The sequence below is a fragment of the Aplidium turbinatum genome, chromosome 1 (assembly GCF_918807975.1).
Source record: "Aplidium turbinatum chromosome 1, kaAplTurb1.1, whole genome shotgun sequence".
NCBI classification, from domain to species: Eukaryota; Metazoa; Chordata; class Ascidiacea; order Aplousobranchia; family Polyclinidae; genus Aplidium; species Aplidium turbinatum.
This window is the reverse complement of record NC_137472.1, coordinates 58,332,106-58,344,002: the sequence shown is the minus strand read 5'-3', so window position 1 is coordinate 58,344,002 and position 11,897 is coordinate 58,332,106. Positions and strand designations below refer to the sequence as shown.

Genomic DNA, 11,897 nt, shown 5'->3' with positions numbered 1-11,897 from the left:
GTTATTGTAAATGGTGGCTATCGTTTGGAGATCATCAGGAGTCAAACCAGGTGTGGCATTTTCATCGGCAAACTGTAACTCATGATTTGTATGAGCAGAGGTTTTCGACTTTGCACGGAAGCGAGCAAGATTGAAGAGCTCTCCGTCCATGCGACAGCGCATGTTGATACCAGAGGAGGTTTGTGGAACCTCGTTTAGCATTGCAGCCACATACAGTGAAAAACATGTAAGTGCAAGAACGCATCCTTATTCGAGACCACCTGTAACAGGGAATGGATCGGAGAGGGTGTTTTGGTAACAGACTCTGCCAAGCATGCCATAACGGAGAGCACGGAGAAGGGTAATAAAGTCGTCAGGGCATCCAAATCGAGCAAGAACAGACCACATAGCACGTCGAGAAATTTTATCAAATGCCTTCTTCAGGTCCCAAAAGATAAATGAAAAAGGTTGTTGTTGTTCTTGACACTTTTCTTGGAGTTGTCGAATGTCGAGCACAAAAAATCATATCTACAGTGCCGCGAGACGGTCTAAAGCCACATTGAGACTCTGGGAGTACATCCTCAGCTAGCGTGATAAGACGATCAAGAATGCGAGCAAAGATCTTGCTGAGGAGTGATACCACGGTACAATCTTCTCTATCTCCTTTCTTAAACACTGTAACTATATTCGCATCTCTAAAGTCGCTTGGGAGTGCTTTTATTTCCCGTATCATATGAATCAGCTGCATAAGGCGGTCTTTTACCTGAGGTCCTCCGTAAAGAAGAAACTCTAGCGGAATGTTGTCTGGTCCCAGAGCTTTGTTTTTCTTCATGTGTTTGATAGCCTTATTGAGTTCATTCAGTGTAGGTGGTGTGGACATCCAATCGCGAGTGCATCCAATGGTTTAGAGCGACGGTGTCTCCATGCATAGGCGCCGAGTTTTCAAAATAGCTGGGCGGGCGAACACATACTGTCACGTCATAAAGGTTATTTTGTGCGCTTTTCAAAAGGGCGATTTTGCTAGGTTGTTGGGCTAGCCTGGTTTTACATTTAAGTCTATGTCTCCTCTAACACGATTTGGAAACAAGTAATAAATATAATTGGTACGCAACAACGATCTTACATTGAATCTACAATTAGAACAGTTATATAACGAAGGAGCTGAATTGCAACTAATGACAACCAACGGTTTCATCCGGCCAAACCAACACGTGTGCACAGTTTAATATCAGCGACGTAACAGACGCAACTGTGATGATTGAGACGACAAAATAGAGCATTTTGGCAGCAGAATTAACTGATAACGTAGTTTGAGAGAAAATTACTCTTTTGAAGAACAATGCTACAGTTTTTACACCGATTAAACATCTGGCGATGTTAAAACGATGTAAAAGCAGTGGCAAGTGCGGTCAGACTTTTGCTGCAAATGAAGTTCCTCACAGGTTTGCGCAATTTACTTGATTTATAGCACTGGGCTACGAGTGGCAGAGTGGAGACAAACGGCGCGGCTGGGCACTTTTGCTCGTTTAACGGCGAATCAACGTTGTTTAACGTTGCATGAATGTAACAATGGCAATAACTGACGAAAACTAATCGCTTAATTGGTAGGTTTAGTAGGGCCTATCATATGGCGACAAAACCCTGCGAATAAGGTAAGTAAGCTAGTATCAGAAGGTGGCAGATGGTTACAGAAATTTTGGGACTTAAAATTGCATTAATTTTTTTTTTAGTTCCTAAAATGTCCGGCGGGCGCGGCCCACCCGCCCGCCGGGACTCGGCGCCGGTGTCTCCATGTAGTCTTACGACGGTGAGGTAGTTGGAAAAGAGTGTTTGTTACGATTAGGTTTTGTTCAGCACAAAGACACAAACATAAAACAACATCAAATAAATAAACAACAAAATCTTTCAATCCTTTGATTCTTGTGGATGACGTCATCGAAGGCAACATTGATCTTTAATTTCTGTAAAAGACAAAGGGAATAATTAAATTAAAGAAGTTTCCACAACGTTGTTACAACGTAATGTACTCTAGATGTTACATTAGATAACGTTGATACAACGTAATGTACTCTACATGTTATGTTAGAAAATGCTGATACAACGCAATGTACTCTACGTGTTATGTTAGATAACGTTAATACAACGTAATGTACTCTAGATGTTATGTTAGATAACGTTGATGCAACGTAATGTACTCTAGATGTTACGTTAGATAACGTTGATACAACGTAACTCTCACCTTATTGTCCGACCGATCCAGAGCATTCTTCAACATGGTTCGTTCCATCATGTTCGGATCTCTCCCCCTCCCATCACCATCATCGAAGCAACTCAACAGAACTTCCTCCTCAACTTTGCTCATTACCTCGATGACGTCATCGACAGATAGGAAGTTGTATCGGAGATCCATCCGAACAATCTAAACACAAATAATTGTAATGCAACAATCAAATAATGCTGTTGTTTGTGACGCTTTGTTTATTCGTGAAAGTTTAACAAAACTTAAATAAAATTAATTTGCGTTCTTCTGGTGACTATTTACTAGGTTACCTCGTAAATAGTCACCAGAAGAACGCAAATTAATTTTATTACCAAATGCCTGGTGAACAGTCTCTCTCTGTTTTTAAAACTTAAATAATTAAAATTAAAGATTGGAAACTGATTTGGAGTCGGACAAACAATGTAAAGTAACGTTGAATCAACGTAACAACTGATGTTAATGCAACCATGGTTCAATGTAATTAAACGTTGGTTATAAAAGTTAAACATGACTTACGGATCCACGCATCGATTTGATCGCCTCCTTCCATGGACGGAATTGGTTGGAATTCATTTTGCAATCGAACAGACCAAGGAATCCAATCCGCCCTGGCATCGATTTGAGGAATGGCGTCACCGCATTGAAGTTATTCTGAGTGTCGGAGGCACCCATCCCTATCCTCCCTCCCTCAAAATGACTTCCTGCGGCCACGGTCACATCCTCGTCGTTGCCTTCCCTCAGGATTCTGCTGATGGCGATGATGGAGCGTTCATCATTGTGTTCTAATTATACAGGAATAATATTAATTGAACAACAAAGTGGCTATTTGTCATGGTTATAATGAAAAAGAATTGTTTCGTGCAAGTGTTGCCAGAGTTGAAAATAAGATTGGGGTTAGAGCAAATATTAAAATTCTTCTTTCTGTCCAAGACTTCAAACTCTTCCAAATTACAAGGTTTTATTATCAATGTCTTTGAAGTTTTCGAGCAGAAGTGCTTATCTGGTATCACTGCATGGGAAAAATTACCACAGCCTTTGAACAAAACTTTCAGACTTGAGTCAAAGTTCTAACTTGAAAAATAAACTGGGCAGTTTTAGGGTAGCTTTGAAGTTAAAAACCAAACTTTTGTTAAAACATGAAACTAACCAAAGCTTGCAAATCGAAATAAATTTTGATTTCTTTTTCGGTAAATCTTCGAAGCAACTTTACAACTTGATCAAGAAAATTTCCCAATCAGTCATTTCTTGCTGAAACTTAATCCAACCTGATGCTCTTTGTTCCACACTTAGAAGACAAGGACAGAAACAAACTTTACAACATTTCTCTGATGTAACTAAGCAGAATGATGACTGAATTGAAAGCTGACACAAACCATTTTTTTATGGTTCTTCTTCAACGACTAAAAACAAAATGACTGCCGCCTGCTGATTTTGGCGGGAGCTTTTGTGCAAAGTTGCCAAATAAGTGTCATTTTAGAACGTAATTGAAGCGACAAACAGTGGAATAAAATGGAAAAACTAATCCACCTTAAAAAAAAAAAATAATAATTACATGTTTTATTAAAAATAAAACAAAAAATACAACCAACTTGTAATTTTAAAAAAAATACGCACATGCTTTAAAAAATGCGATTTTAATCTTGCAGAAAAAATGCAAGTTTGGCAATTTTGTTCACAACCAAACAAATTGTTGTCTGCAGCTTTGCGCCGGAGTTTTCTGCGTATTGTTTCCCAGAAAAAATAGTAATCAACTAGAGTACTAGACATTTAAGTGAAAGTTTGTGCCAGATACAGTAAATTGATTGTTTGAATTTTCTGTTGAAATTACTTCAGATTAAATAATTTTTAAAAATTTGTTTCATAAATATTCGATTTTGAATTTCTAAAAAAACATAACGTTTCCAAGAAACTTTAAAAATGCAAAAGAACAGTTTGACGAAAGCTTCCATCACTTACGTTCAAAATCACTTTACTTGAGTAAAATGGCAACAAGTTGTAGTTATAAACTCTATTGAATACTTTTAATGTTGCTATTCGTAAAAATATCTATCATAAAAAATGTCTACGCAAGACAACGTAACCCTCACACTATAATTTACGAGCAGAGGGCGTAAGCGGCTCAAAATTTCGGGGAGGTGGGAAAATAATGATTTTTGCACATAAAAGTGATCCCGACAACGAGTCATCGAAAGTAGAGCATCCACAGGGGAGTCGAAATTGTGCATTTTGAGAGTAGCCTACGCTAAGCCTGATTTAATAGTAAAACTTTGTCAAATAATGCAGTAACAGAAATCGAAATTTCTAATTAAAATATTTTTAACGGGAGGAGGAACAATTGCCCCCCCTCTCCCCCTCCCCTCGATTACGCTTCTGGGGCAAGGATATGTTAAATGCAACTCGTAGCCAAATAAAAAACATTAAATCCTGATTCTGGGATCCTGAGCTACTCTATCGGAGAGCTAAATTAAGACATTAAAAAAAAACATTATATCCAAAGAATACGTGGTGTTTTTCAAGTTCCAATCCTTTATAAAGGTTACAGGCCCAAAAATTCTCCAGAGCCGGGTCGAAACATACCACCTGGATCTTCTTGTCAAAGCTACTAACCATGGGCTCTATCCAAGGGGGGGGGGGGGGGGTGAGAAGGGTGAGCAATGCAAAATCACCCCCTCCACTCATTGGAGTGGTTGGAATGACTAAGACGAGTTGAAAGTTGTTGTTGAAATGACTATGACGATTTTTTCCCACTGTCCAAACATCACCCCCCCCCCCCCGAATTCTAAAAGTGGATAGAGCCCCTGCTACTGACTATAAGTGAGATGGTTGACAAAGATTTAATATCTTGTGATTAGTCAGGTCCTTGCAGAAAAATTTTGTTGAGCTACTGGACACTTCAACCTGAAAAGTTCTTGCTCACTGAAAGAAATTAGTACGGTTGCCTAAATGTGACCTAGGGACCAAGATTTTTCAACTGTTTGTTGTAAAGCTTACTTGTTGTACTTTTATGTTTTCCGGGCTTATATTTAAACTAATATTACTGCTGGAATCGTTGTTTTCTAACCTGGCTGATTTTATTCACTTGGCAATTTTTCACTTGATGTTCGTTTTTAACTTGAAATTAAAATACTTTTTAAAAATAAAACTATTTAAAAGAAAACCAATGCAATACTGGTTTTCAGTTCCCTAAATATAGGCCACCCTAAAATTAATAAAACATCCTTTTCAAAGAAAACTGTGTTGACGAGGTAAAAACATTTACTTACTTGCAGCAACTTCCCGAATTTTCTCATAAAGCTCTGAAATAAATATTTCCCGTTTTTGCCACTTTTCGCCTGAAAGAAATCACACCCTCATGAAAACTAGGGCTTGCAATTGTCAGCGTTGCAGGCGTACAGCCTACGCGTTATCGTTATCACAGTTCTTTCGCGGGAAAAAAGCCGGCAATTAATTTTTTTCTATAAACAAAATAAATTTGAACTTTGAACAAATTCTTGACAACTCTTGTAGATGTCCCTGAGCGGTAAACATTTGCTTGCAAGCAGGACCGGTGCACTCTAGGCAAGATTCAATTTCTACGTCCCATTACTCAACACATTACTTCAATAAGTGAACAATAAAAGTCATAAAGTTTCTGGGTTTTGTAACTTAACTTGTTGTTGGTTAAATTACTTTATATGTAGTAGGCCTAGTAAAAGTAGGAACTCAAAATTAAATGGTAGTTAAACTTTACACGGTGTTGGCACATTAATATAGCTCAAGCCAAAATCTCATTTTTCACACTTAGCCTACTTTTTTATGTGTAAGTTTGGTTAATAACTCAGCTATGTTGAAACCGAAAGCATAGTCAGGTACGATGTAGCTGATGTTGTAGCAGAGGTGTAGCCTACGGAGTCAGGTTTTCTGGACTCATGCTCCACTCCGACTCCAAAGTTTTTGACTCCAAATCCACTTCTGCCCCAAATATTTTGAGAATATTTTTTCCAAACTCCATCCGACTCCAAACGCAAATTATAAACCACAACCCAGACTTTTTATGCCATACCTTATACCCTCCCTATTCTATGTTATGAAAAGCGTATTTTGAAATGAAAAAATGATTGCTTGGAAAATATAACTAGGGGCAAATAAAACCATTGAACCAAACAAACAGCAACTGCACCAAGTATACAGTGTAAATATTTGTACGTTAAAAGTACAAACTGGCAAAAAATCAGACTCCAGCTCCAATCCGGCTTCTGTTTTTGTCAAAAATTTTAGACTGCGGTCCCACTGCGACTCCGGCCGAAAACTCAGACTCCGACTTCTAAATACTCCAAAATTCCGGCTCCAGTACACTTCTGTATTGTAGCCAGCAGCATTGAAATAGGTGGTCCAGTGGATAGGTTACTTTTGGACTAAGGCACGGGATCGTTTTAAGTATCCAGAAACTTTTTGAAAATTCCAATATATTTTTATAAATGTGCTCAATTTTGCACTTTAATAGCTAATAATGTGTCCTTTCTTATGAAACAAACACCTAACTTTTCCCCAGAAAAAAACTTTTTTTAGATGCCTTACTTTTTTCAGAGACTGTCTACAATTATCCGACTTGTCATCTCAGCGGCCCTTAATGTTATGATTATATTTATTGTCGCTCTACAACAGCTATGGTCTTTTAGCGACAGGGCTCATTTTTAATTTTGTATCACATTCCAACAGGTTTAGAAAAAAGATAATTAATTCCCAAATAAACTAACGCCCAAACGCCAACGTGAAGACGTGTTAGATGTAGATGGGGTAAGTTTATTGAGAAAATGATCATGGTTCGTCTGTGTCTAGATGTACTTGAGCATTACTGGCTAACTTACGTTGTTAGCAGAATATATTCTGACTTGATAGAGGTTGTAATAATAAACAATTACTAAATAACAGAAGTTTGCTTCAATGGCTCATTTTGAGCTCATCGAATTTGGAACCGAAGAACCAAAAAGAACGAGCAACACTGGTTCAATATCGACTTGTTCAGTTGAGTGACACAACTCCAACACAGCTAGTCATTGAGCGTCACCGAGTTGATGAAATGATTCGTAGGCAACAGAACTTTACAAGAAGCAATCTCTGTGTCTGGTGACAGTTATGCAAACTTCCAGGATTAAACTAAACAAACTAGAAAAAAAATTAAAAAAAAGAAATTAGTTTTCTCAGAATGAAATTTCCACAACCAATCAACGATTAGTGTTTATGTAAAACTCTTCCTCAACCACAACGTAATAGCTCAATGCAGTTGTGTGGGCAAAAGACAACGCCGCACTATTTCACGTCTAACCAGTTGGGTGACAACCTTATGCTTATACAAATTATAATTTTATTACTTTAGGCATAAAGTTTAAGTGACTGAACCATCCGAAAGCGACCCAGAAAAACTGTATGGTCTTGTTAAGTCTATAAAGATGGAAACCCTGTTAGGCCAGTAGTGTCAATGATTGGCACACCTGAATACCAATTAGCAAAATATTTGGAGTCTATAATTAAACCTTATATATCAATTAAAATTAGACATATTTTTGGAGGCTATAATTAAACCTTATATATTAATTAATTAATATTGGACTTTGTATTTCCACAACCAACCAACGATTAGTGTTTATGTTAAACTCTTCCTTAACCACAACGCAATAGCTCAATGCAGCTGTGTGGCCCATAGACAACGCGTGTCTTCCTTGTTTACAAATGTATCGTTAACTGAAACCATAAATATCATTGCCAACTGATTTTTTCGGATTCCTAACCTAATCATTCTCCAATAAAAAAAAAAAAATTGTATTAAACTCCTCACTTTTGCCACACAAGGTATGTTTTCATATAAAAATAATTTATACAAACAAATCGATGGCGTAGTTATGAGGTCCCCCCTAGATCCTACCATTACGTCATAGATTTTCGTAACTCTGTATCGATACCTTTCCTGAGTAAAGAATCATTTGTATAATTATGTTAAAACCTATCGAAATTCTTTAAGTTGGCGGATATCAACAACCACAGTGCAATTTAAAGACCACATACTCGTATATGACTTGTTTTTTGTGTGACGTCAATTTTACATCAGATTCATGTGAAATAATTCGAAACTGTCAATCAGAATTTAAAACCAAAATTCACTAAGCACTTCAAATAAAACAAAGCAACCATTAGCTCAACAAGCAGTTATTCTCTGGAGGAGCATCATTCTTACTGAAGTTATATTAGATTAGGTTTAATTTATGTCATAATTGCTTCCTCGGATTATCTTTCGTTGCCGCTCGATATTTCGCATCTTGTCTTGTGCTGATTACACGCTAGTATACGTTACAACAAAATGTGGAGCTGGTATACAAGTCCCTCACCCCTCTTGGCAACTCATGACAAAGAGGAATTGACCAACACATGTGGATTGAAGTGTGTGAACAGTAAAGCAAAGGTAAAGTAGTTTCACCTTATATGTTTGGTTGAGTCCTGTCTTTGTCATGAGTTACCAGGGGGGGGGGGGGACTTGTATACCAGCTCCCAAAATGTTAAGATCTTTGATATCTGTTCTTAGGCTGTGTGTACTTAGCTCAGTTCGTATTGCAGTTATTTGTTCGGTCACTTATCATTAGCCTACCATTAATTACAGTTATAAAGTTTAGGTGGTTTAGTAGATATTCCTACTTGAAGCAATTTGTGAAGACAAATTAATTTAGAAGTGTTTATCGCTGTTCACGTTTATACAAACCGACACTTTGTTACTAATCCGAATGGTTCAGCACTCTCGCAACCCCTAGAGACAGGTCTCGCACCTCCTAGTGGTACGTGTAACAATGGTTAAGAACCCCTGCTTTAATGGAAAACAGATTGTCCAATTTTAGACAATCACGATTTTATTTGGATAACAAACCATTATTTATGAAACATAATTACCTTCATTCATCCATGGATCCAACAGCAGTCCACATAAAAACTGGACAACGACTGACCAGTGATCGACCAGTAGATTAGTTTGTGCAAATGATGTGAAATTTTCTAACGTCATTTGATCGATCATGTATAAAGCGCTAAAAAACTCTTGAAAAGTTTGGTGTGAAAAATACAATCGTCGGTTACCCTCCAAAAGACCACACCTTCGATTTGAACCAAATAATGTCACAACAAGTGCTTGGACTTGTTCGCTTGTTAGGTGTTCTCTTTGAAGATCTTCAATTGTGATTAATACTGTTTTATTTTTTGTAGCTTGAAATGCTAGTTTTGATAAACTAATAACGATTTGATCCGAAAGAGAAACGGCGTGATCTGATGATTTGAGGTTTTCCAGCACACGATGAAATATTGTGGTCATTGTTGAAATATTTACAGTTTCATCTGATGAACCAAGAGAGGCTCTCAAGTACAATTGTAGCATCAAAGGATTGAGACACATGGATTCTAAATGAGGGGTTTCTACAGTCAGCTTGTCAAAAATTTTACTTGATTTTTGTTCATCATTTATGAATGCAACAAACAACTTTTTCATGTTCTCAAACGTTAAGTCTCCAATAAAATACGTTTGCTTAGGGCGACACATTTGAGGAATTTTAAGCATGGCGTGTAGTCGTGAGGTGAATACAATGTGGCAATTAGGTAAAAATAATCCTTGGCACAGATTCGACACAAGCTCCTGGCAGGTGAGTGAATTGTCATAATTCGATCTTTTCACTTTATCCATCAAATTCCAGTTCACCTGATCGAATCCGTCAAAGATTAAAAAACAATTTTGAGTGTGATTTTTCATCCAACTAAAAAGTATATTTTTTTCTTCGTTCTCCAAGTTATATTTTACATCTCCAAGCAAAAATTCTGTTAAGGTTAGTTTCTCCTCATCGCAATCATTCATGCTCATAAAAAGTATCCTCAGAACAAGAAAGTCTCCAGTTTGGTCTAAACGCCTTGCCAGGCGCTTTGATAACGTTGTTTTTCCCGCCCCAGGGTAACCGACGATTGATATGAAGCTTTGTGACTTAACACATGACATTAATTGATCAATCGAAACTTTTTTATCGGATTCTTCAAATTGAATTTGTCTGGTTTTGGGATCATACTGGTCGTCGTTGGGAATGAACCTTCCCCCGTAGAAGTTGATTGACAGAAGCTCTGGATGAACTTCTGACAAATTTGATGTGGGAATGTCGAACCCCGCCACATCCACATCGAATTTGCGATCATAAAGCTTTCCAGTGGTTTTCTTCAGCTTGTCGAAGGCTCTGCTTGGATCTGAATAAATACAACACGTATTAAAACTAAATTAACACTTTTGAATAAGTCCACAAATAAAAGTATACTTTTTTATATTATTGTATTAGTTACTCTCAGCTATGAAATGAGGTTGCATTTGTAAAACGATTGTGTAATAAAAAAAAAAAATGTGTAATAAACATGTTGAACCTTTCATGTTAGTTGACTTGATGCATTTATGGCTCAACAAGGCAAACGCTCTCTCAAAGCTCTAACACTTGAACAATATTTTGAAGCTTTTGAATACTTTAGATAAATTTACACTTTTGAATAAATCAAAAAAAATTTTTTTTTGGATAATACCAGGTGTTACTTTTAGCTATGAATTGAGATTGCATTTGCAAGGTAAATCCAATCAGTTCATTTGTAAGACCAGTATATTAGCCAAGTAATATTAAATATGAACTTGCGATAAATATGTTGAACTTCTAATGTTACGTTTGTAGCTCAGCAGGGCAAACGCTCTCTCAAAGCTCCAACATTTGTAAAATATTTTGGAAGCTGAACCTTTAACTGAAATGTTAAGTGGAAAAGCGTAGAAAAAGCCGATGGGTACGTCACGATGACGTAGATCAAGAGCCGATGCAGATTGGTTAAAACAAAAACGTCTTATAATAAATGTTGGGAATCACTGCTTTTTAGATGATATACATTATGATTAAACATTGTGGCGTAATTTTGGTTATTGTTATGATGACGTCATACTTCAACTCTCCACTTTCTCTTTTGGTGTTTAAATGAAACTGATTTTTATTTAAATCACAGAAATCGCTCAAACTTTTTGACGGTACAACACAAAGACATTAATGTATAAGCCTCGTTTTTAGTTTAGTCTCACTTGTCATTATTATTGAAATCTACTCATCTTTTATATAAACATGAACATTTCACAAACCTTCCTGATCTCCAGATCGAACATTGCTTTGTTCGGGTTGAAGAACAATCTTGGTTATGTTTTGCCGGTTGTCAACATGGATCAATACGTTCCTTACGTTGGTCTGAGGTTGTTCTGTAAGAAAACATGGTGTCTTGATTTTAACCTTGAACACAAGTAACAGCGTTGGACCAGGTTTGTGTTTTAGTATAACATAGCCACACTCTTCATATCGCTTGCTATATTACTGTAAGAATTTGATGTTCGGAAATCAGATCATGTCAAAAATGCAAGAAAGCCAGTCAGTGTCCACCTTAGGCAGGTTATTAATTGCCCTGCCTATGACACAGTATCGTGTTCTTGAGTGGTGTCGAACCGGCGACTTTCGAGCGTACCACGATATTTGAGCAATTTCTTAAACATATTTGTCAAAATGAACTTACCGAAATTTTCTGTCAATAGTCGTCCAGTTTCTTCAGTTGAAGTTCTTGTATTTTCTTCTTGATTTTGTTGGAAAGACAT

The 11,897-nt window shown here is 37.1% G+C and overlaps 2 protein-coding genes across 2 annotated transcripts; both read right to left on the bottom strand.

Annotated features, from left to right (window-relative positions):
* Positions 1-406: 406 nt before the first annotated feature.
* On the bottom strand, positions 407-859 carry LOC145767797 (uncharacterized). Its single transcript, XM_082579532.1, has one exon. It carries the CDS (start codon positions 857-859, stop codon positions 407-409), a length of 453 nt encoding a protein of 150 aa, XP_082435658.1.
* Positions 860-1,061: 202 nt separating this feature from the next.
* On the bottom strand, positions 1,062-11,897 carry LOC145767781 (NACHT, LRR and PYD domains-containing protein 3-like). The gene is made up of 7 exons (XM_082579531.1): positions 11,819-11,897; positions 11,397-11,510; positions 9,155-10,480; positions 5,503-5,571; positions 2,756-3,021; positions 2,219-2,398; positions 1,062-1,940 (listed from the first exon to the last, which is right to left on the bottom strand). The coding sequence occupies exons 1-7, from the start codon at positions 11,895-11,897 to the stop codon at positions 1,860-1,862; spliced, it is 2,115 nt and encodes a 704-aa protein (XP_082435657.1). The 3' UTR covers positions 1,062-1,859.

Excerpts from the sequence above, each read along its gene's own strand:
- LOC145767781 (XM_082579531.1), bottom strand. The coding sequence starts at position 11,897 with ATGTCTTTCCAACAAAATCAAGAAGAAAATACAAGAACTTCAACTGAA. Across the intron at positions 11,511-11,818 it reads ACTATTGACAGAAAATTTCG|AACAACCTCAGACCAACGTA; the intron begins GTAAGTTCATTT and ends GTTTTCTTACAG. Across the intron at positions 5,572-9,154 it reads GGATCCATGGATGAATGAAG|GCGAAAAGTGGCAAAAACGG; the intron begins GTAATTATGTTT and ends GATTTCTTTCAG.
- LOC145767797 (XM_082579532.1), bottom strand. The coding sequence starts at position 859 with ATGTCCACACCACCTACACTGAATGAACTCAATAAGGCTATCAAACAC.